Source organism: Pseudophryne corroboree, chromosome 4 (assembly GCF_028390025.1).
Source record: "Pseudophryne corroboree isolate aPseCor3 chromosome 4, aPseCor3.hap2, whole genome shotgun sequence".
In the NCBI taxonomy this organism is placed as follows: domain Eukaryota; kingdom Metazoa; phylum Chordata; class Amphibia; order Anura; family Myobatrachidae; genus Pseudophryne; species Pseudophryne corroboree.
In genome coordinates, this window is record NC_086447.1 from 556,956,732 (window position 1) to 556,982,977 (window position 26,246).

The 26,246-nt window shown below is 47.2% G+C and overlaps 1 protein-coding gene and 1 pseudogene across 1 annotated transcript in view; one reads left to right on the plus strand and one right to left on the minus strand.

Moving 5' to 3' along the window:
* Positions 1-26,246, plus strand: part of LOC134909951 (uncharacterized) — a 145,928-nt gene that overhangs the window by 101,187 nt on the left and 18,495 nt on the right. Inside the window, exon 13 of the mRNA XM_063917407.1 lies at positions 8,129-8,254. Within this exon, the coding sequence (XP_063773477.1) occupies positions 8,129-8,254 (126 nt within the window). The remainder of the gene's footprint in view (positions 1-8,128; positions 8,255-26,246) is intronic.
* On the minus strand, positions 8,896-9,014 carry LOC134912767 (5S ribosomal RNA; annotated as a pseudogene).

A 26,246-nucleotide genomic window follows, 5' to 3' on the forward strand; every position in this document is an offset into this window, starting at 1 on the left:
GTGCGGCCCTGTTTGGTGATGAACTGGATACGTGGATATCCAAGGCTATGGCGGGTAAGTCTACATATCTTCCTTCCGCAGCCCCACCAGCTATGAAGACCTACTCTGCTCCGACTCTGCAGTCCTTTCAGACAGCAAAATTCAAACAAAGCCAAGGGTTCTTTTACAGCCTTCAAAGGCAATAGAGGTAAACCCAGAAAACAAGCAACTGCAAGTTCACAGGAAAAGAACTCCGGTTCTGCTTCCTCAAAGCCTTCAGCATGACGGTGGACCTCTCTGCCTGGAAGACAGGCAAGTGGGAGCCCGGTTAAGTGATTTCAGTCACATATGTACAACGTCATGCCAGGATCCCTGGGTCAGAGAGGCAACGCCTATGGGTACAGACTGGAGTTTCAGGAACTCCCACCTCACAGATTATTCAAGTCAGGCTTACCAGCTTCTCAGGAGGCAAGTATAAATTTACAGGATGCAATTCACAAAATAGTACAGACTCGGGTCATTGTTTCAGTTCCACCTCAGCTACGAACCAGGGGTTATTTTTCCAACCTGTTTGTGGTACCGAAATCGGACGGTTCAGTGAGACCCATTTTAAACCTCAAGTTGTTGAACCTGTACTTACGGGTGTTCAAATTCAAGATGGAGTCTCTGAGAGCGGTTGTCTCGGGTCTTGAGAAAGGGGAATTCTTGGTGTCTCTGGATATCAAGGATGCATACCTTCATATCCCAATCTGGCCGCCTCATCATGCTTATCTCAAGTTTGCCTTACAGGACTGTCACTACCAGTTCCAGGCTCTGCCCTTTGGACTCTCCACGACTCCAAGGGTGTTCACCAAGGTAATGTTGGATGCCGGAGATTGTTTCTCCTCTGCAAACGGGGAGTGAACATTATTCCTTACCTGGACGATCTGCTGATAAAAGCACCATCCAGGGAGCGGTTATTGGACGACATTGCCTCTCAACTCGACTACTTCGGGATCACAGGTGGATTCTGAACTTACGAAAATCTCACCTGGAACCAACTCGGAGGCTTCCGTTCCTGGGGATGATACTGGAGGTACCGAAGGTGTTCATTCCACTGGAAAAGGCAGTGGTGATCCAGTCCATGGTGAGAGATGTTCTAAAACAAACCCGGATATGCATCTCTGCATTCGCCTTCTGGGAAAGATGGTAGCCGCTTACGAGGCACTGCAGTACGGAAGGTTTAACGCAAGACCCTTCCAGCTGGACCTGTTGGACAAATGGTCGGGATTGCATTTACACATGCACCAGAGGGTTCGTCTGTCGCCAAAAGCTAGGATTTCTCTTCTGTGGTGGCTCCAGACTTCTCACCTGACCGAGGGCCGAAGGTTCGGGATTCAAAATTGGATTCTGCTAACCACAGACCCAAGCCTCAGAGGTTGGGGAGCAGTCACTAGGGGGCACACTTCCAAGGAAAATGGTCAAATCAGGAAACCATTCTTCCAATCAACATTCTGGAAGTAAGGGCCATATACAATTCCTTTCTGCAGGCAGCCCATGTTCTTCAAGATCAGGCAATCCAGGTTCAGTCGGACAATGTGACGGCAATAACATACATAAACCGACAGGGCGGAACAAAGAGCAGAGCAGCAATGTCAGAAGTAACACAGATTCTCCTCTGGGCAGAAAGACACGCTGTGGTGTTGTCAGCGGTCTTCATTCCGGGAGTAGACAACTGGGAATAAGACTTCCTCAGCAGACACGACCTCCACCCAGGAGAGTGGGCCTTCACCCGGAGGTGTTCGGGTGCGTACCACGTCGGTGGGGAATTCCACAAATCGACATGATGGCGTCTCATCTAAACAAGAAACTCAAGCGGATTTGTTCCAGGTTGACAGACCCACAGGCAGTGGCGGTGGATGCTCTGGTGACTCCATGTGTTTACCAGTTGGTGTATGCGTTTCCACCACTTCCACTGATCCCAAGAATTCTCAAAAGAATAAAAGAGAAAAGGTTCAAGCAATTCTCATTGCTCCGGATTGGCCAAGAAGGGCTTGGTACGCAGATCTCTTGGACATGCTGCTGGAGGATCTGTGGCCTCTACCTCTTTGAGAGGATCTTCTGCAACAGGCGCCGTTCGTCTATCAAGACTTACCGCGGATACGTTTGACGGCATGGCGGTTGAGCGTCAAATTTTAGCCTGGAATGGCATTCCGGACAGGGTAATTCTACCCTGTTCCAAGCCAGAAAAGGGGGAAACGTCTAAACATTACCATCGGACTTGGAGGACGTATGTGTCTCGGTGTGAAAACAGGAAATCCCCTATGGTGGAATTTCAGCTGGGTCGTTTTCTGCTTTTTCTGCAGTCAGGAGTAGATGTGAGCCTACGCCTGAGTTCCTTAAAGGTACAGATCTCGGCCTTGTCCATTTTCTTCCAAAGACAGTTGGCGTCCCTCCCTGAGATTCAGACATTCTTGAAAGGGGTTATGCATATCCAGCCGCCCTTTGTGCCTTCTACGGCACGTTGGGATCTCAATGTGGTTTTGCAGTTTCTACAATCTGAATGGTTTGAGCCTTTACAGGAGGTTGATGTAAAGTTTCTTACGTGGAAGACTGTTACATTGCTGGCCTTGGCTTCGGCAAGACGTGTGTCGGAATTGGGGGCGATGACTCACAAGAGCCCCAATTTGATTTTTCATGAAGATAGAGGTGAACTCAGAACTCATCAGCAGTTTCTTCCAAAGGTGGTGTCTGCTTTTCACATCAACCAGCCTATTGTGGGCTCGGTGCTTACTGACACCTCTTCCACTTCAAAGTCCCTGGATGTTGTGCGGGCTTTGAAAATCTATGTCACACGGACAGCTCATCACAGAAAATCTGACTCACTGTTTGTACTCCTATGATCCCAATAAAATTGTGTATCCTGCTTCCAAGCAGTCTATTGCTCGCTGGATCAAGCTTACTCTACGGCTGGTTTGCCGGTTCCTAGATCTGTACATGCCCACTCTACTAGGTCGGTGGGTTCTTCCTGGGTGGCTGCCCGAGGTATCTCGGCCTTACAGCTCTACCGAGTAGCTATTTTGGTCTGGTTGAAACAAGTTTACTAAGTTCTACAAGTTTGACACTTTGACCACACTGAAGGTTCTCTGAGGCCAATCAGTTCTGCAGGACCCTCTGCAATCTCCCACCCGGTTTGGGAGCTTTGGTACATTCCCATGGTACTAATGTGGACCCCAGTATCCAGAGCCGGCCATAGGCATAGGCAAACTAGGCAATTGCCTAGGGCATTTGATATGCCTAGGGGCATCAGCAGCTTCTGCTGATTTAAAATGATATGTGGCATGCCTATATTCTGTATGTAGCATTTCATATGCAGATACAGCCACAGTCTCACACAGTATATAGGCATGCTGCATATCCGTTTAATCAGCAGAAGCTGCTTGTGCATCCTAGCCACATAGCAATGCAAATAAGATGCATCTTCATTAAAAAAATGTGCCCGACGTTAGCATTGAGGCAAGATTTATGAGGACACATCTGTATGCAAGCAGAGGCAGAGGTCACAGTGTTAGTGGCAGTGTGAGTGCTGTGCGCATGTGAGTGGCTTGGTTGTGCAGTAGTGTTCAGAATATGTGTAAGGAGCATTATGTGTGTCATGTAAAGATGCATTAATAATGTACAACATATGTGTAAGGGGAACTATGTGTGTCATGTGTATAAGGGCATTAATAACGTGCGGCATATGTGTAAGGGACATTATGTGTAAAAGGGCATTAATAAAGGTTGTCATAATGTGTAAGGCGCATTATGTTTATAAGGACATTAATAATTTGTCTCATATGTGTAAGGGGCATTACTGTGTGGTATTATGTGTATAAGGTGCTCTACTATGTGGCGTTGCGTATAGAAAGGGCACTACTGTGTCGTCTAATGTGAATAAAGAGCAATAGGGTGTGGTGTAATGTGAATAAGGAGCAATTCAGTGTGATGTAATGTGAATAAGGGGCTCTACTGTGAGGAGTAACGTTTATAAGGTAAAATTATACTACTGTGGGATGTAATATGAATTATGGACACTATCGCATGATCAAATGTGAATAAAGTTGCAGTACTGTGTGGCGTAATTGGAATTGGGGTTACTATTGTGTGGCCATGCCCCTTGCCAGCAAAAACACACCCCTTTTTGGGCTGTGCGCCAAATGTGCGAATTGTTCCTATTTAAAATATAGGGGGTACAAACATCAAAATAAGGACTGGTATGGATGAGGGGTGATGGCGCTGGAAAAGAGGTGCAAGGTCAGAGGCGGAACCAGTGGTGGTGCTAGGGGGCACCAGCCAAAATCTTGCCTAGGGCATCATATTGGTTAGGGCCGGCTCTGGCAGTATCCTCTAGGATAGGGGTGGGCAAAATACGGCCCGCGGGCCGGATGCGGCCCGCAAACCGATCCTGTCCAGCCCACTGCCTCCCACCAGCGAGCAATGACAAGCGGCCCGAACGGCTGAGCTGCTTGTCATTGCTCTGAGCTGAGAGGCGGCGCCTCTCTCCCCTGCTGCTGCGTTGTAGCAGCCTCCTCCCTCCTCCAGAGTCCCCAGTGACAATGGCTGGGTTCAGCTGAAAAGGGGCGGAGCTACGTGTCGAGGAGGGGGCGGGGCTACACGGGACCTCAGGGGGCGGAGCTACACGGGACAAGAGCTAGACTTGTACAGAATAGATCCATCCTTCCTGCCACTGCCAGCCAGATCAGTAAAGTTAATGGGAAAAGTGAGTGAGAGAAAGAAAGGTGTGTGTGTGTGTGTGTGTGTGATAGTGTGCGTATATTTGTGTGTGCGGGCAGTGGCGTCAGTCTGTTTTTAGGTTTGGGGGAGAGATCTTTAGCTCTCGCTGTACCAACCCCTCCCGTGTTCTGTCACCATGTCACCCCCGTGTTCTGTCACGTATAACCCCCCCGTGTTCTGTCACTGTCACCCCCCCCCTGTGTTCTGTCACTGTATCACACCCCCCGTGTTCTGTCACTGTGTCACACCCCCCGTGTTCGGTCACTGTGTCACCCCCCCCCGTGTTCTGTCACTGTGTCACCCCCCCCCGTGTTCTGTCACTGTGCCACACCCCCCGTGTTCTGTCACTGTGTCACCCCCCCCCCCCCGTGTTCTGTCACTGTAACCCCCCCCCCCCCGTGTTCTGTCACTGTGTCACCCCCCCCCCTCCCGTGTTCTGTCACTGTCACCCCCCCGTGTTCTGTCACCCCCACCGTGTTCTGTCACCGTGTCACACCCACCGTGTTCTGTCACCGTGTCACACCCCCCGTGTTCTGTCACCGTGTCACCCCCCCCCCCCCCCGTGTTCTGTCACCGTGCCACCCCCCCCCCCCCGTGTTCTGTCACCGTGTCACCCCCCCGTGTTCTGTCACCATGTCACACCCCCCGTGTTCTGTCACTGTCACCCCCCCGTGTTCTGTCACTGTGTCACACCCCATGTGTTCTGTCACTGTGTCACACCCCATGTGTTCTGTCACTGTGTCACATCCCCCGTGTTCTGTCACTGTCACCCCCCCCATGTTCTGTCACCGTGTCACCCCCCCCGTGTTCTGTCACCGTGTCACCCCCCCGTGTTCTGTCACCGTGTCACCCCCCCGTGTTCTGTCACCGTGTCACACCCCCCGTGTTCTGTCACCGTGTCACACCCCCCGTGTTCTGTCACCGTGTCACCCCCCCCCCGTGTTCTGTCACCGTGTCACCCCCCCCGTGTTCTGTCACCGTGTCACCCCCCCCGTGTTCTGTCACCGTGTCACCCCCCCCGTGTTCTGTCACCGTGTCACACCCCCCGTGTTCTGTCACTGTGTCACCCCCCCGTGTTCTGTCACCGTGTCACCCCCATTGTGTTCTGTCACCGTGTCACACACCCCGTGTTCTGTCACTGTCACCCCCCCTCCCCGTGTTCTGTCACTGTCACCCCCCTCCCCGTGTTCTGTCACTGTGTCACCCCCACTGTGTTCTGTCACCGTGTCACACACCCCGTATTCTGTCACTGTCACCCCCCCCTCCCCGTCTTCTGTCACTGTGTCACACCTTTCCCCAGGGGCCATAAGACACTGGATAATTTGCTTGCTGCACAATAATTATCCTAAATAAAATGTTTGGTTAGCATGGCTTTCCTCTTTGTGTGTGTGTGTGTGTGTTCGGAATCTCACCACTATCCTTACCTATCCTTCTCTCCCGGTATGTCCGTCTTCTCGGACACAGTTTCTAGACTGAGGCTGGTACAAGGGGCATAGAGGGAGGAGCCAGTGCACACTATTGATTTCTTAAAGTGCCCAAGGCTCATGGTGGACCCGTCTATACCCCATGGTACTAATATGGACCCCAGTATCCTCTACAGACTACGAGAAAAGGTTTTACCGGTAGGTAATTAAAATCCTATTATCCACACTAGAAATGTCACATGCAAGGGAGCATAAACCTTTGAAAAGCTACTTTAAGCAACCATTGTGTATGGCAGAGTCATTTTATTGTGGTGACTGGGTTTTCTCAAAACAATATTCATCTTGTTTGCTAGTTTATTGTACCACTGTATTCAGCAACTGGTTGAAATAATGGCACTAATTGAATGCCCCCTCTGTCTGTTAGCTGAAGCAATGTAGCATCCGATGCGTTGTTCAGGATTTGTGTGCTATGGGGCATAGGAATAAAGATGCTAGAAGACATGGATAAAGATTTGTAAATAACCTGGAAGAACAGATTTTAAAATGTAAGCAAAGAAGCAGAATAGAAAACCAGCGGAGCTTGGTGGTCTGTAGTAAAAGGGAAATGCTATCACACATAATGTGGATAGAGAAGTTTAACCACAATTTGTTTGTGTTTCTAATGTAAATGTTAAATTAAATTAATATTATGTGGGTTATGGTAGTACCAGGCTTTTTGGACTTTAGGATGATAGTATATAATGTGATACACAATAAATGATGCAGAAGGAATCATTAAATCAATAATTTAACATTTAGAGGATGTTTAGGAAATACAAGACTGATTGGGTGCCTATGTATTCTGTATTGTAAGGCATGTAAATAAATATTGTGATGAAATGGCTCCCACGTGGGCTGAACACAGTGAAGCCTCGGCCATGTGCCAAGCTACTAGATGCAGAGTCTGGGTTTTGCTATGATTCACACAATCTTACTAGATTTGTGGATGCAGTCAGTATTTCTTACATACAGGAAACATCTGAAATGTTCAGTCTCTCCCTTCACACACATGCTAATGCATCTATTGTTACAAGTTGGGAAAATGTTTAATTATACAACTACTTCAGAACCTGTTTTGGGTTACTGATCACCAGTAAATAACTTCTGTGGAACTCTCTCTCTTTCAAATGAGGGTACCTAAATCTTTATAGTTACAATATAGGGACTCAGTCACATCCCCCCCCCCCCCCCCCCCCCCCCATTTTATGTTTTTTTTGGGGGGGGGGGGGGTTTAACAAAAAGTGACAGTCATGTAGTAATAATAATACAGTAATAATCTTAAGTCACTGTTATGAAGTTGTTCAGATCCAGACCATTCTCCTTATAACAGTAAGATCAGATCCAGGACATGGGGGGTAATTCCAAGTTGACCGCAGCAGGAATTTTGTTAGCAGTTGGGCAAAACCATTTGCACTGCAGGGGAGGCAGATATAACATGTGCAGAGAGAGTTAGATTTGGGTGTGGTGTGTTCAATCTGCAATCTAATTTACAGTGTAAAAATAAAGCAGCCAGTATTTACCCTGCACAGAAATAAAATAACCCACCCAAATCTAACTCTTTCTGCACATTATATCTGTCCCCCCTGCAGTGCACATGGTTTTGCCCAATTGCTAACAAACTTGATGCTGCGATCAACTCAAAATTACCCCCATGATGCGGAGCCAGGAGGTGGCCACGGAGCTGCTGACAAGACCACTCCAGCATAAGTGGCCGAACCAAAAGCTAGTTGACAGGCAGGAAATGGTGGTTTCAGGGTGGGCAGCACAGGGTCGCCCCTGGCTTGGGGCTGTGTGTACTGACCGCCCTGCAGGCATTGTCAATACTGTACAATCCCCTCTGCTTGTGGATATTGTCTGTAAACTGGATGTGATGCAGTAAATAGTAAATAAACTGATCTGCAATGTACATATGTTCTCTCTTTCTCTTACAGGGAAAATCGCATCAGATTTGAAGCCTCTTATGAAAGACGTCCAGGCCTACCTCATGAGTTTCCTCAGTCACCCAGAGCTGAGATTCCAGCAGATGAGCATTGCTACACTCTGCTCTTTAAGTGAAGGTACAGACAAGCTATAGTATTTTATATATGGCTCTCCCCTTGTTAGGGGGCCCCCAGCCAGAGCACACCGACATCGCTAGCTTTCCCTCTTACGCAGTAGCAGAACCAGATGTATTACAAGAAAAAAGAGAGACTCTGTGTTGGGGCACTCTTATTATATTAAAACTTAACTTTTAATTAATTTGTAGTCAAATTTATACACGGACAAACACACATATGAACAAATAAGGAAGGTTGCTCGGTTTGGCCTTCCACAAAAATTAGCGTAACTTCAGGCTCTAAGATTGGAGGCAAAAGAACTCCCAAGAATTATATATAAAGGTGATAGTAGCACCTAAGGTGAAAATATCAGAAATGAAAATTACAAATAACAGAAAATTCAAACATAGAACATAGTGTTATATATCAAAAATGATTATGTCTATGGAAATGACCCAATGTGTAATAGACCGACTGTAATGGATTCTCCTGGTATATACTAATTAGCTATTTCTAGGTATATGCAAAAAATTTATGATCTCAGAGTCGATTAATTGTGTAGATCTGTGATCAAAATTTATAGTCAAGATGATAGATGGATGAAATAGGTATGGGTCAAATGTTGCTCCAACACTTCTGCTTTTCACATTGAATCATGAGTATATTTACTGCACCCAATATTCCCTAGTGGTCTCCCTTCTAGGTACTAATGGGGCTTCTCACTGCTTAGCTTCCAAGATCAGGCGAGATTGGGCGTAGCCAGTGAAATATGGCAGTAATGTCTCAGAGATGTAAATGAGAGAGTGTTTGGTTATTGGCGCGTACCAAGATCAGAAGTACTTCTGCTGTCCAATATTTAATGCACAGATTCTCTGTTACCTTAGCATTGCAGAGAGATGATTAGCTGGCATTTGGATGAGAGAGTACTGAAAAAGGTTAAGTACTTAGAAAAGTATGGGTTAAGGGTCCGTCTTCTGCTGTCCACTGTCATATAATAGTATAGCGGACAGTGGATGAGTGAGGCAGATTACCTTGGCCCATAGAAATTAGATAAATTGGAAAAAGGAGGTAATAGAGGGTAGGACTAGCACTTTTATAGTATTACAAATATTGGTAAGGCAGTCAGTACCCAGAACCATATATTGAGTACAATAACAGTGTATCCTCTAAAAGAAGTGGCTATAGTTTAAAGCAGTAGATAAATGCAATTGGAAATGTGATAAAGTAGATAATAAATCCATTGACCACATATACAAATAATAAAATTCATGGCATTGCTATTTAGAAAAGTAAGCATACATAGTGTCCTTTAGAAGCAGAATAGGATGCTGTTGATCTATAGTAGGTATCCGCAATACAAGGCTTTTATAACAATATATGATAATGCCTGAGACCTGTGAATATCATACTGATAATAAATAGTAATATAAGACAAAGTATATATGCTTTTGTCAACAAGAATAATATTAGACCTCTAAGTCTATGAATAGACCATAGTGAAATAGAAATTAGAAAAATATTCAATAATTATACTGCCCTAGTGGGCGTGTATACGATACCAGGAGATGCGTGGGCTGAACTGTGCACCGTTCAGCACCAGTGTACACAGACGGCCGTTTCACCTGGGGGTGGCTTGTTCACTGTGAACAAGCCAACCCCAGGTGAAATGGCCGTCTGTGTACAGTGGTGCTAAACGGTGCACAGTTCAGCCCACGCATCTCCTGGTATCGTATACACGCCCACTAGGGCAGTATAATTATTGAATATTTTTCTAATTTCTATTTCACTATGGTCTATTCATAGACTTAGAGGTCTAATATTATTCTTGTTGACAAAAGCATATATACTTTGTCTTATATTACTATTTATTATCAGTATGATATTCACAGGTCCTCAGGCATTATCATATTTTGTTATAAAAGCCTTGTATTGCGGATACCTACTATAGATCAACAGCATCCTATTCTGCTTCTAAAGGACACTATGTATGCTTACTTTTCTAAATAGCAATGCCATGAATTTTATTATTTGTATATGTGGTCAATGGATTTATTATCTACTTTATCACATTTCCAATTGCATTTATCTACTGCTTTAAACTATAGCCACTTCTTTTAGAGGATACACTGTTATTGTACTCAATATATGGTTCTGGGTACTGACTGCCTTACCAATATTTGTAATACTATAAAAGTGCTAGTCCTACCCTCTATTACCTCCTTTTTCCAATTTATCTAATTTCTATGGGCCAAGGTAATCTGCCTCACTCATCCACTGTCCGCTATACTATTATATGACAGTGGACAGCAGAAGACGGACCCTTAACCCATACTTTTCTAAGTACTTAACCTTTTTCAGTACTCTCTCATCCAAATGCCAGCTAATCATCTCTCTGCAATGCTAAGGTAACAGAGAATCTGTGCATTAAATATTGGACAGCAGAAGTACTTCTGATCTTGGTACGCGCCAATAACCAAACACTCTCTCATTTACATCTCTGAGACATTACTGCCATATTTCACTGGCTACGCCCAATCTAGCCTGATCTTGGAAGCTAAGCAGTGAGAAACCCCATTAGTACCTAGAAGGGAGACCACTAGGGAATATTGGGTGCAGTAAATATACTCATGATTCAATGTGAAAAGCAGAAGTGTTGGAGCAACATTTGACCCATACCTATTTCATCCATCTATCATCTTGACTATAAATTTTGATCACAGATCTACACAATTAATCGACTCTGAGATCATAAATTTTTTGCATATACCTAGAAATAGCTAATTAGTATATACCAGGAGAATCCATTACAGTCGGTCTATTACACATTGGGTCATTTCCATAGACATAATCATTTTTGATATATAACACTATGTTCTATGTTTGAATTTTTTGTTATTTGTAATTTTAATTTCTGATATTTTCACCTTAGGTGCTACCATCACCTTTATATATAATTCTTGGGAGTTCTTTTGCCTCCAATCTTAGAGCTTGAATTTACGCTAATTTTTGTGGAAGGCCAAACCGAGCAACCTTCCTTATTTGTTCATATGTGTGTTTGTCCGTGTATATATTTTACTACAAATTAATTAAAAGTTAAGTTTTAATATAATAAGAGTGCCCCAACACAGAGTATCTCTTTTTTCTTGTAATACATCTATACATACCTTTGACTCTGGGTGCACCACCAACAACACTAATTCATTGGATACCTATTTCAGGCATCTCACATGTATATGCACTGTTGGTCTACAAGGGACATACTTTATAAGAGCCCATTATAAAGTATATAAAAACAGTCCTGTGCGGTACCATATTAAACCATTTTTGCAGTAGCAGAACCAGACAGCCACAACGCGAGCAGGGCAGTATACATTGCAGGCAGAGTATCAGGTTTTATGAGCTACCGATTGAGCTTTCTGGTCAGAGGAGAGATAAGAGGTGGGAGAGAGCTGTAAGTGACACAGGGATTCCATCTTCTCCTCCTCCCTGCCTGGGTGTCTGGGACCTATGTAATCTGTAAACTTTATTTAACTATTAGTTTAAATATAATATACCCCATTGGATTAAATTAAATATACATAATCCATATATCCTAAAATGACACAGTCCTGGAGCTGTCTTAAGTTATGATTGCAATCACCTGTACTGTAACACCTTTCTTATCTATTAAATAGTTCAACACAGGTGACACCAATCATATATTAAGAAGGAAGTCCAGGTAGAGAGCATTTTGTCTCTCCTGGAATGGGTCATGTTGGGGGGTATGCACAATCTAAAATACACTCCCCCGCCTTCCACCGGAGGCCCCCTTATCTTAAGTGCCCTGGGCACCCCCAAGGCTTAATCCGGCCCTGCATGACTGCTTTACAATGTTGCTCTGCCAAGGCACATTGCCGAGCTGCCCAAGAAGTCCCCATGGTCCTGTTAAAATGGGCATACTCCAAGGCAGGGACTGGTTGATACACCAAAGAGTAAGCTTGGTGAATAGTCAAACAAAGCCAGCAGGCCAAGCTCTGCTTGGAAGCTAGCCAGCCACAATTAGGGAAGTCACAAAGAACACAATAGAGATCCGATTTGTGAAAGAAGTGTTCTATAGACATAGGTATGGAGGGACTGAACAACGTCCAAGGAGGCCAGCACATGAAGAGAAGGAATGTCAATTTCTTGATTTGATATGAAAACGTGAAGTGTCCAGCACATGAAGAGAAGGAACGTCCATTTCTCGATTGATATAAAAACGTGAAACTACCTTCAGAACCTAGCCCAGACGTGTACAAAGGTAAGCCTGATCCGAATGACAAATAAGATGGGCTGAAGCGATGGCCAACCAGGCTTCCATGTGAGCCAGCGAAGGTCATTACAATCCAAAGATTCAAATGGAGAGGCCTGCAGGTATCAGACTGCTGGGATGCCGAACGCCGGTATACTGAACGGATCCCGTAATATCTACCCTTTCAAAATGTGCCAGTCTAGATCCAAGTGAAAGCATGTGCCCTTAGACAGAAGGTCTAGTCTGAGAGGAAGGCACCACAGGGAATCATCTTTCAAGACAAAAAATGTAACGGCTGTCTCCAGAGGTTCAAATGAAGGGAGTGGAGAGGCGAAAGGACGAGGTTAAGATCCTTAATGCCATGGCAGGATACAGATATTGGAAGTAGAACACCCCAGTAGACTAAAACTACCGATACCAAAGCCTAGAAGGAAGTAAGTGAAAATAAGAGTTATGGTAGGCTTGCCTTTTAACTTTTTTTTTTCAAGGTTCATAGGGTCCACAGGGAAAACATCTGGGGTTATAGGTGGTGGATCAGCTCCTGGGCACCATACAGGCAAGCCTTTACAGATATCCCAGGATGCCTCGGTCTCCCTCACCATAACCCCACCCCAAGCCCAAAGCAGAAAGAGGAAGAAGAGAGAAGAAAGTACACAAGCACACTCTCTCAGATAGGAGAAGGAAACCAGTGACTAATCCTGCATTCCCAGAGAGTCCAGGTGTGTCAGGGTGGGCACCCTGTGGCCCTCGAAAAAAGAGTTAACAAAGTAAGTCTACCATAACTCTCCTCTTCTTCGGGTTCCATAGGGCTTCACAGGGATAACATTGAGGATGTCCTAATGCAGTATTTCAAGGGTGTGGACACTCCTGAGTGGATAGTAGAATCTGGCATCCAAATGAAACATCCAGGGAGGTGAATGTATCAAAGGCATAAAACCTAAAAAAGGTGTGGACAGAAGACCATGTAGCCGCCTTGCACAATTGTTCAGCGGATGTGCCACGGCGCGCCGCCTATGAGTCTGTTTATGAGCTGGCAAACCACATTTGTGAAAACCATACTGGATGAAGAAGGGAGTCCGATCTCCACAGTAAACTGGTGCACTCAACGTAGTAGATACGGAGAGCACAGACCACATCCAGCGAACTTGCTGTAGCAGAGAGATATGGGGAGACGAAGGCCGAAACTACAATTTTCTCATTCAAGTGGAAATGGGAGACCAACTTAGGTAGCTCAGTCCAGATGAAAAATCAGGAAAGGAGGGCAACAGGAAAGAGCGCCCAAATCTGACATTCGTCTGGCAGATGCAATGGCCAGAAGGAAAAAAAACCTTCGCAAGTTAACCATTTCAGGTTAGCGGATTCCAAAGGTTCAAAAGGAGACCATTGAAGAGCTTCCAACCTGTGGCTCTCCAGATTTTGTGAAACTACCCATCCCAGCATGCCCTGCCAGAGTTTTAGCATTTCCTTATAGCAAAACTGCGCAAGGCATGATGGGACCTATAGTTTTACAACAGCTGGAGAGCCACAGGTTAGCCAGGCCTGGTCTAGAACCACAGACAGATCCCACAGAGCCACTGGAGGGACGAAGGGAGGCTGGACCTGGATAACTCCCTGGAGGAAGATGCGAACATCCGGAAGTGGAGCAATCCTGCGTCGAAACCATACGGATAAAGTAGAAATATGCACTTTGAGAAAAGCAAGACGAAGGTCGAAGCTCAATCCCAGTTGTAGAAAGGCACGTATTCTGGATATCCTGAAGACAGCTGGGTCATAGAGATTGGAAGCACACCACTGGAAGTAAATATGCAACACCCTATAGTAGAGGAGATACGGGCTGAGCCAGCTTTCAAGCCTTAAGCATGGCTTGCACAACCGGGCGAGAAAAGCCTTTTGCCCTTAATAGGGAAGATTCAAGAGCCACACCGTAGGTCCGGGTGTAGACACGGCCCCTGATACAAGAGGTCCTGTCGAAGTGGAAGTGGAACTCCTACGGAGAGGCACTATAGGCCGGAGTACCTATGCCGCCTTCCTGTTTGAATTTCCGTAGCACTCTTGGCAGAAAGTCCATTTGACTGAGAAAGCGTCCACGAATGCTGCTTGCGGGTACCGGGATCAGGATCAGTACTCCGGAACCTTGTGATTGTGTTGCGGGGCCATGAGGTCGACGTCTAGGAGACCCCACCTGTCCACAAAGTTGTAAGGCTTCTGGATGATGGACCATTCTCATGCGTGAACATCCTGACGTCTGAGATGGCTGCATCACCATTTGGCTGCGAGTGCCGCCCTGATGATTGAAATAAGCCACTGCTGTGGTATTGTCGGGCTGAACCTGTACAGGTCTGCCTTGAAGGATGCTTTTCGACAGCGTTAAGGCCTTGTAAACAGCTCGTAGTTCCAGGACATTGGTTGGGAGATGGGACTCGGATTGCGTCCAACGCCCCTTAAACTAGAGCTGTTCTGTCACTGCCCCCCAACCGCATCGACTGGCGACCGTGGTTTGGGGCACCCAGTCTGGAATCCAAAAGGGCCAGTCTTTGTCTAGGTGGGTCCTGCGGAGCCACCAAGTGAGAGACAAGCAAACTTCTGGAGGGAGAGTCATCATTTGTTATCTGATCAGATGAGGCTGGCTGTTCCACGTGACCAGGATAAGATGTTGTAGAGGGTGAGCATGAAATTGAGCATACTCTACCATGTCGAAGGTCGAGGCCATCATTTCGAGGACTTACATGACTGAGTAAATAGGCACTCATCAAGGCTGGAGCAGCTTGCAAACTCTGTCCTGCAGCTTTGAGATTTTGTCTGCTGGCAAAAAGAGACTGACTGGCAGAGCCCAATAGGGCTCCCAAATGTAACATCTGCTGGGATGATGTGAGGGAGGACTTTTTCCAATTAATGAGCCATCTGTGATTTTGAAAGAAGGTCATTGGTGGTCATTCTGAGTTGTTCGCTCGCTAGCTGCTTTTAGCAGCATTGCAAACGCTAGGCCGCCGCCCTCTGGGAGTGTATCTTAGCTTAGCAGAATTGCTAACGAAAGATTAGCAGAATTGCTACTAAACATTTTCAAGCAGTTTCTGAGTAGCTCCAGACCTACTCCTAGACTGCGATCACCTCAGTCCGTTTAGTTCCTGCTTTGACGTCACAAACACGCCCTGAGTTCGGCCAGACACTCTCCCGTTTCTCCAGCCACTCCTGCGTTTTTACCTGGCACGCCTGCGTTTTTTAGCACACTCCCGTAAAACGGCCAGTAACACCCACTTCCTGTCAATCACACTGCGATCATTTGAGTGATGAAAAAACGTTGCTAGAGCTTGTGCAAATCTCCAAAGTTTTGTGTTAAATTACTGAACACCTGCGCGCTGCGTACCGCGCGCATGCACATTTTCCACCTAATCTCTCCGTTGCGAAAAACTGCAACGAGCGAACAACTCGGAATGACCACCATTGTGACTAGAAAATGTCGTTGTAAGACTCCTTGTGAAGAAGCTAGAAGCAGTAAGACGTCCAGGTAGGGAAGTATAATAACTCCCTGATGATGTAGCTGTGCTGCCATGACTGCCACTAATTTGGGCTTTCTGCAGCACCCAGAATTTTTACTAAATGACTGTGCCTTGAATTGATAATGGTGCTTGTATATAGCAAAATGCAGGTATTGCAGAGGGTCTCCATGCAGAATTTGAGAACCTTTTACAAATCTTTTGAGAGATTTGAGGTAGAGGATGGGTCGGTGGGACCCGTTGGGCTTGGGAACTAGAAATAGAGAGGAGTAATAGCCCTTTCCGCATTGAGACTGAGGAACTGGTACAGTCACACCCCATTGGAGGAGTGATTGCACAACCTGTTGCAGAATTAGAGCCTTTTGGGGGTTTGAGGGAAGATCAGTGCAAAAGAACTGAGGAGGGAGGCGTCTCTTAAATGAGACGGCGTACCCGTGAGAGACCACTTCTTGCACCCAGGCATCCAAAGTGGTCAGAGTCCAGACATGCGTAAAGTCAAGAGGGGGGGGGGGGGGCGCTGAAGGTTGGGGTCTTCCGGGGGGAAGGGGGGCTGAAGCTGTTTGGCCTTGGGCTTAGGCTTTGCGGCGTATTTGCCTTGAGGATGAAAGGTACAAAAATTTTAACTCCTAACCTGTGGAGTCGGTGTGAATGGGAGAAAAGCAGTTTTAGCTGCCGCCAAAGCAGTGGCAATTTTGTCTAATTCAGTCCCAAATAACACCTCACCAGTAAAAGGGGAGAAATTCCAAGGTTTTCTTGGAATCAAGGTTAGCTTTCCAGGAACGGAGCCAAAGAATGTGTTGTGCCAGTACCGAAGTGGCAGACGCCTTAGCTGTCAGTACACCGGCATCAGATAGGGCCTCGCGTATGTAAGCAGCTGGCTGCTGAATATAAACCAAGAATGACATGCAGTACTCGGATATCTCTGAGGACAGGTGTTCCTCTAAAGCCTGTAACCATGATTCAATGGGCTTAGCAGCCCAATAGGCAGCCACGGCCGGTCTATTCAATGCACCTGTAAGGGCAAATATGGAGTTAAGACAATTTTCAATTTGTCAGTAGGCTCTTTCAATAAGGAGAGAGTAGTAGCAGGCAGAATGGACATCTTAACTAGACATGCAATAGGCAAATCTACTTAGCACAATCCTCTGCAGGGATAGGGTAACGAGAAGCCAAATGTTTAGACACAGGAAACTTCTTAGCTGGAGTTTTCCAGGGTTCCTGTCTAATTTCCATAAGAAGATCTGAATGGGGGAATTCAGATTTAATTATCTTTTGTTGCTTAAAAACATCTGTTTTCTTAGCAACTGGCTCAGGTTCATCCACTGTGAGTTGAACGATATGTTTAATAGCCTCAATTAAAGTTGCCACCTCTACTGTGTTGGGAGTGTCCTCTGCTATAATGCAGGAATCAGTGTTTATCCTCCTCCTTCAGCAGACAACTTGTTTTGAGGGTGATTATAGCAGTGGACCGTGAGGAATGGGTCCGGGTTTAGTTCTAGGTAACGTATTTTGTAACGCTTAGGATGTTTGGGCTAATCTCTGAACCGTAGTATTCAGTGGATCCACCCAAGGTGGGTTAGCCACAGGGACAATATTAGGCGGTGCTAACATAGGGGAGAGTTAGCCGATCCACTAAGGTACCCAGTAACTGAGAGAAAGCCAATGGGGGTTCTTGAGTAGGTGCTGGGGATGTTGACTGGCCAGGAGGTGCATAGCCATTACCACAGAGCCCATCCTGTGCAGTTAAAACTGCAGAGCACAATCCACATGACTGCAATACTGGGGTTTCAGGCTTTTTGTCTTGCTAGACATATCTGCAATAATGGGGAGTCTCCCACACACACCATAGTATACAAACAAGTGTATGGTTGCCTGTACTGCTGAATGCTTGTCACATACTGTAACGCTGAAGCTGTATGAAAAGGACCCGTGACAGCACCTGGTCACAGGGTACAGAAAAAGACACGGACAGATATAATGGCTAGAGCTGAAATGAGAAAAATCGGACCGCAGAACCTAGCACAAGTCCCATACAATGCAGAAAATACAATAAAATAACTGGAAAGAGAACTTCATGAATCAGTTATATGCTACCTGCTGCCAAACAAAGATAAGTAGTGTAAAACCTTGCTCCTTGGAGACGTTTTTACAGGGAGACTGAACCCAGCGTTGCTGGAGACCTGGCTTGCTTCTGAGATGGCTGTCCAAGTCTCTGAGGGGAGGAGGGTGTGAGGAAGCAGCTAAATGGCAGAAAGTTTGCTATGGACTGTCGCTAAAAGCTGAGGGAGGGGCTACAGGCTGGCACTCCCTCCCCTGTGCTGGCGTTTCAACCACTGGTACTGATGGGCCCTAAAAAGTGAAAGCTGTGCCCCCCCTTATGCCTGGTGGTCCTGGTTGGAGTTCCTGGTTGGCGCCAGTGTCAACAGCCAGCACTCATCTACTAGGATGAGTGTCAGTCCGCGATTTAAGTGTGGTTCCCAGAGATCGAGACCGTTTTACCTGCTCCCCGATGGCCAGCACCGCAGTCCAGGGGTTAACCAGCAACATCGTTGCTAGTCTCTAATGTGTGGATCCTGCCGCAAATGTCCGTCCTGGCAGAGGCCGTGCAGGAGTGTTGGAGCCTGTGTGCTGGAGTCTGTAATAGACATCTATCGCTTACAGGCTCAGTGGAAAAATCGAAAAATAAGAATAAAAAATAGGATGCATCCAGCTTCCTGCTGGCACCATAAAAAATAAAAAAATAAATTTTTTAAACCTACCGGTAAATCTTTTTCTCCTAGTCTGTAGAGGATGCTGGGGACTCCGTAAGGACCATGGGGTATAGAAGGGCTCCGCAGGAGACATGGGCACTATAAAGAACTTTAGAATGGGTGTGCACTGGCTCCTCCCTCTATGTCCCTACTGCAGACCTCAGTTAGAGAAACTGTGCCCAGAGGAGACGGACAATACGAGGAAAGGATTCTGTTAATCTACGGGCAAGATTCATACCAGCCCACACCATCCACACCGTATAACCTGGAACATACGCCACCAGTTAACAGTATGAACAAAACAGTATCAGCTAAAGACTGATCTCAACTGTAACATAACCCTTATTTAAGCAATAACTATATACAAGCCTTGCAGATTATGTCCGCACTGGGACGGGCGCCCAGCATCCTCTACGGACTAGGAGAAAAAGATTTACCGGTAGGTTTAAAATCTTATTTTCTCTTACGTCCTAGAGGATGCTGGGGACTCCGTAAGGACCATGGGGTTTATACCAAAGCTCCAGACCGGGCGGGAGAGTGCGGACGACTCTGCAGCACCGACTGAGCAAACGCAAGGTCCTCATCAGCCAGGGTATCAAACTTATGGAACTTTGCAAAAGTGTTTGAACCTGACCAGGTAGCTGCTCGGCAAAGCTGTAAAGCCGAGATGCCTCGGGCAGCCGCCCAAGAAGAGGCCACCTTCCTAGTGGAATGGGCCTTTACCAAATTTGGTAACTGCAATCCTGCCGTAGAATGAGCCTGCTGAATCGTGTTACAGATCCAGCGAGTAATAGTCTGCTTCGAAGCAGGAGCACCAACTTTGTTGGCTGCATACAGGACAAACAGTGCTTCTGTTTTCCTAACCCGAGCTGTCCTGGCTACATAGATTCTTAAGGCCCTGACTACATCCAGGGACTTGGAATCCTCCAAGTCACCCGTAGCCACAGGCACCACAATAAGTTGGTTCATATGAAATAAAGAAACCACCTTAGGCAAAAATTGAGGACGAGTCCTCAACTCTGCTCTATCCACATGGGAAGTCAAATAGGGGCTCTTGTGAGACAAGGCCGCCAATTCGGACACCCACCTTGCAAATACCAAGGCCAGCAACATGACCACCTTCCAAGTGAGAAATTTCAATTCAACCGTTTGAAGAGGTTCAAACCAGTGAGACTTCAGGAACCGTAACACCACGTTAAGGTCCCAAGGTGCCACTGGGGGCACAAAAGGAGGCTGTATGTGCAGCACTCCCTTTACAAAAGTCTGGACTTCTGGGAGAGAAGCCAATTCCTCCTGAAAGAAAATAGACAGGGCCGAAGTCTGTACCTTAATGGAGCCTAATTTTAGGCCCATAGCCACTCCTGTTTGTAGAAAGTGGAGAAAACGGCCCAGATGGAAATCTTCCGTAGGAGCATTCTTGGCTTCACACCAAGAAACATATTTCCTCCAGATACGGTGATAATGTTTTGCCGTCACCTCCTTCCTAGCCTTTATCAGAGTAGGGATGACTTCCTCTGGAATACCTTTCCCAGCTAGGATTCGGTGTTCAACCGCCATGCCGTCAAACGTAACCGCGGTAAGTCTTGGAACACGCAGGGCCCCTGTTGTAACAGGTCCTCCCTGAGAGGAAGAGGCCAAGGATCTTCTGTGAGCATCTCCTGAAGATCTGAATACCAGGCCCTTGGAGGCCAATCTGAAACAATGAGGATTGTTTTCACTCTTTTTTGTCTTATGATTCTCAATACTTTTGAGATGAGAGGAAGAGGGGGGAACACATAGACTGACTGAAACACCCAAGGTTGACCATAGGCCCTGAAAACTTCTTCCTTGTGTGACTGCTCCCCATCCTCGGAGGCTCGCGTCCGTGGTCACCAGAACCCAGTCTTGAATGCCGAACCTGCGACCTTCTAGAAGGTGAGCACTTTGCAGCCACCACAGGAGAGACACCCTGGCACGGGGGGACAGGCTTATCTTCTGATGTATTAGTAGATGGGACCCTGACCACTTGTCCAGGAGGTCCCACTGAAACGTCCTCGCATGAAACCTGCCGAAGGGGATGGCCTCGTAGGCTGCCACCATTTTCCCCAGAACTCGAGTGCATTGATGAACAGACACTCTTTTTGGTTTTAGCAAGTCTCTGACCATGTTCTGGAGGTCCTGGGCTTTTTCCATCGGGAGAAAAACCCTCTTCTGTTCCGTGTCCAGAATCATGCCTAGGAAGGATAGTCGAGTCGTTGGAATCAATTGTGACTTTGGAAGATTGAGAATCCAACCGTGTTGTTGTAGCACTCTCAGGGAGAGCGACACGCTCTTCTGCAATTGATCTCTCGATCTTGCTTTTATCAGGAGATCGTCCAAGTATGGGATAATTGTGACTCCCTGCCTGCTTAGGAGCACCATCATCTCCGCCATCACCTTGGTGAAAATCCTCGGGGCCGTGGAAAGCCCAAACGGCAACGTCTGAAACTGGTAATGACAGTCCCGTACAACGAATCTCAGGTACGCCTGATGAGGAGGATATATGGGGACATGAAGGTATGCATCATTTATGTCGAGTGACACCATAAAATCCCCCTCTTCCAGACTGGAGATCACAGCCCGGAGCGATTCCATCTTGAATTTGAACTTTCTCAAGTACAGGTTTAGGGATTTTAGATTTAAAATGGGTCTGACCGAACCATCCGGCTTCGGGACCACGAACAGGGTCGAATAGTACCCTTTCACCAATTGGACTAGGGGAACCTTGACAATCACTTGCTGTTGATACAGCTTTTGAATTGCAGCGAACACTGCTTCCCTCTCTGGGGAAGAAGCTGGCAAGGCCGACTTGAAAAATTGGCGAGGGGGCACCTCTTCGAATTCCAGTTTGTAGCCTTGGGATACAATAGCCATTGCCCAAGGATCCACGTCTGACAGAACCCAGACCTGGCTGAAGAGTCGAAGACGTGCCCTCACCGCTGCGGACTCCCTCAGCGTCATGCGGTGGATTTAGTAGAAGCCGGGGAGGACTTCTGCTCCTGGGAACTAGCCGGAGCAGGTGCTCTCTTTCCTCTACCCTTACCTCTGGCGAGGAAAGATGAGCCCGGACCTCTTCTGGACTTATGCGACCAAAAGGACTGCATCTGATATTGTGGAGTTTTCTTTTGCTGCGGGGGAACAAAAGTCAAATAGGTAGATTTACCCGCGGTAGCTGTGGCAACCAGGTCCGCGAGACCTTCCCCAAATAAAACTTCACCTTTGTATGGCAAAACCTCCATATGCTTCTTTGAGTCGGCATCACCCGTCCATTGGCGGGTCCACAGGGCTCGCCTAGCAGAAATCGCCATGGCGTTGGCTGTCGAACCCAGCAGCCCAACGTCTCTTTGAGCGTCCCTCATATATAAGACTGCGTCTTTAATGTGGCCTGAGGTCAATAAAATGGTATCCCTATCTAGGGTATCAAGGTCAGCTGACAAGGTATCTGTCCAAGCTGCAACTGCACTACACACCCATGCCGACGCTATTGCCGGTCTGAGCAAAGCACCTGCATGCGCATAAATAGACTTTAAATAAGAATTTACTTACCGATAATTCTATTTCTCGTAGTCCGTAGTGGATGCTGGGGACTCCGTCAGGACCATGGGGAATAGCGGCTCCGCAGGAGACAGGGCACAAAAATAAAGCTTTAGGATTAGGTGGTGTGTACTGGCTCCTCCCCCCATGACCCTCCTCCAAGCCTCAGTTAGGATACTGTGCCCGGACGAGCGTACACAATAAGGAAGGATATTGAATCCCGGGTAAGACTCATACCAGCCACACCAATCACACCGTATAACTTGTGATCTGAACCCAGTTAACAGTATGACAAACGTAGGAGCCTCTGAACAGACGGCTCACAACAATAACAACCCGAATTTGTTTGTAACAATAACTATGTACAAGTATTGCAGACAATCCGCACTTGGGATGGGCGCCCAGCATCCACTACGGACTACGAGAAATAGAATTATCGGTAAGTAAATTCTTATTTTCTCTAACGTCCTAAGTGGATGCTGGGGACTCTGTCAGGACCATGGGGATTATGCCAAAGCTCCCAAACGGGCGGGAGAGTGCGGATGACTCTGCAGCACCGAATGAGAGAACTCAAGGTCCTCCTCAGCCAGGGTATCAAATTTGTAGAATTTTGCAAACGTGTTTGCCCCTGACCAAGTAGCAGCTCGGCAGAGTTGTAATGCCGAGACTCCCCGGGCAGCCGCCCAGGATGAGCCCACTTTCCTTGTGGAATGGGCCTTGACAGATTTAGGTTGTGGCAAGCCTGCCACAGAATGTGCAAGTTGAATTGTGCTACAAATCCAACGAGCAATCGTCTGCTTAGAAGCAGGAGCACCCATCTTGTTGGGTGCATACAATATAAGCAGTGAGTCAGACTTTCTGACTCCCGCCGTTCTTGAAATATATATTTTCAATGCCCGGACCACGTCCAACAACTTGGAATCCTCCAACTCGTTAGTAGCCGCAGGCACCACAATAGGCTGGTTCAGGTGAAACGCTGACACCACCTTAGGCAGAAAATGAGGACGCGTCCGCAGTTCTGCCCTGTCCGTATGGAAAATCAGATATGGGCTCTTATATGATAAAGCCGCCAATTCTGATACTCTCCTGGCTGAAGCCAGGGCCAGTAGCATGGTTACTTTCCATGTAAGATACTTCAGCTCCACCGATTTGAGCGGCTCAAACCAATGGGATTTGAGAAAATCCAAGACTACATTAAGATCCCACGGTGCCACTGGGGGCACAACCGGGGGCTGTATATGTAGTACTCCTTTTACAAAAGTCTGGACTTCAGGAACTGAAGCCAATTCTTTCTGGAAGAAAATCGACAGGGCCGAAATTTGAACCTTAATGGACCCCAATTTGAGGCCCATAGACAATCCTGTTTGCAGGAAATGTAGGAATCGACCCAGTTGAAATTCCTCCGTGGGGGCCTTCCTGGCCTCACACCACGCAACATATTTTCTCCAAATGCGGTGATAATGTTGTGCAGTCACCTCCTTCCTGGCTTTTACCAGTGTAGGAATGACCTCTTCCGGAATGCCTTTTTCCTTTAGAATTCGGCGTTCAACCGCCATGCCGTCAAACGCAGCCGCGGTAAGTCTTGGAATAGACACGGTCCCTGCTGAAGCAGGTCCCGTCTTAGAGGTAGAGGCCACGGATCCTCCGTGAGCATCTCTTGAAGTTCCGGGTACCAAGTTCTTCTTGGCCAATCCGGAGCCACTAGTATCGTTCTTACTCCCTTTTGCCGTATAATTCTCAGTACTTTTGGTATGAGAGGCAGAGGAGGGAACACATACACTGACTGGAACACCCACGGTGTTACCAGAGCGTCCACAGCTATTGCCTGAGGATCTCTTGACCTGGCGCAATACCTGTCCAGTTTTTTGTTGAGGCGGGACGCCATCATATCCACCATTGGTTTTTCCCAACGGTTCACAATCATGTGGAAGACTTCTGGATGAAGTCCCCACTCTCCCGGGTGTAGATCGTGTCTGCTGAGGAAGTCTGCTTCCCAGTTGTCCACTCCCGGAATGAATACTGCTGACAGTGCTATCACATGATCTTCCGCCCAGCGAAGAATCCTTGCAGCTTCTGCCATTGCTGTCCTGCTTCTTGTGCCGCCCTGTCTGTTTACGTGGGCGACTGCCGTGATGTTGTCCGACTGGATCAACACCGGCTGACCCTGAAGCAGGGGTTTTGCCAGACTTAGAGCATTGTAAATCGCTCTTAGCTCCAGTATATTTATATGAAGAGACATCTCCAGGCTTGACCATACTCCCTGGAAGTTTCTTCCTTGTGTGACCGCTCCCCAGCCTCTCAGACTGGCATCCGTGGTCACCAGGACCCAGTCCTGTATGCCGAATCTGCGGCCCTCTAACAGATGAGCACTCTGCAACCACCACAGAAGAGACACCCTTGTCCGTGGCGATAAGGTTATCTGCTGATGCATCTGCAGATGCGATCCGGACCATTTGTCCAGCAGATCCCACTGAAAAGTTCGTGCGTGGAATCTGCCGAATGGAATCGCTTCGTAAGAAGCCACCATCTTTCCCAGGACTCTTGTGCATTGATGCACAGACACTGTCCCTGGTTTTAGGAGGTTCCTGACAAGTTCGTATAACTCCCTGGCTTTCTCCTCCGGAAGAAACACCTTTTTCTGAATCGTGTCCAGAATCATTCCTAGGAACAGCAGACGTGTCGTCGGGGTCAACTGAGATTTTGGAAAATTCAGAATCCACCCGTGTTGTTGCAGCACTAGTTGGGTTAGTGCTACTCCGTCTTCCAACTGTTCTCTGGACCTTGCCCTTATCAGGAGATCGTCCAAGTAAGGGATAATTAATACGCCTCTTCTTCGTAGAAGGATCATCATTTCGGCCATTACCTTGGTAAAGACCCGAGGTGCCGTGGACAATCCAAACGGCAGCGTCTGAAACTGATAATGACAGTTTTGCACCACGAACCTGAGGTACCCTTGATGTGAAGGGCAAATTGGGACATGCAGGTAAGCATCCTTTATGTCCAGGGACACCATAAAGTCCCCTTCTTCCAGATTCGCTATCACTGCTCTGAGTGACTCCATCTTGAACTTGAATTTTTGTATGTACAGGTTCAAAGATTTCAGATTTAGAATAGGTCTTACCGAGCCGTCCGGCTTCGGTACCACAAATAGCGTGGAGTAATACCCCTTTCCCTGTTGTAGGAGGGGTACCTTGACTATCACCTGCTGAGAAAACAGCTTGTGAATGGCTTCCAATACCGTCGCCCTGTCTGAGGGAGACGTTGGCAAAGCAGACTTTAGGAACCGGCGAGGTGGAGACTTCTCGAATTCCAACCTGTAACCCTGAGATACTACCTGCAGAATCCAGGGGTCCACCTGTGAGCAAGCCCACTGTGCGCTGAAATTCTTGAGTCGACCCCCCACCGTTCCTGAGTCCGCTTGTAAGGCCCCAGCGTCATGCTGAGGGCTTTGCAGAACCCTGGGAGGGCTTCTGTTCCTGGGCAGGGGCTGCTTGCTGCCCTCTCTTACCCCTTCCTCTGCCCCGAGGCAGATATGACTGTCCTTTTGTCCGCTTGTTCTTATAGGAACGAAAGGACTGCGGCTGAAAAGACGGTGTCTTTTTCTGTTGGGAGGGGGTCTGAGGTAAAAAAGTGGATTTTCCGGCAGTTGCCGTGGCCACCAGATCCGATAGACCGACGCCAAATAATTCCTCCCCTTTATACGGCAATACTTCCATATGTCGTTTGGAATCCGCATCACCTGACCACTGTCGCGTCCATAAACTCCTTCTGGCAGATATGGACATCGCATTTACTCTCGATGCCAGAGTGCAAATATCTCTCTGCGCATCTCGCATATAAAGGAAAGCATCCTTTAATTGCTCTATAGTCAATAAAATACTGTCCCTATCCAGGGTATCAATATTTTCAGTCAGGGAATCCAACCAGACGACCCCAGCACTGCACAT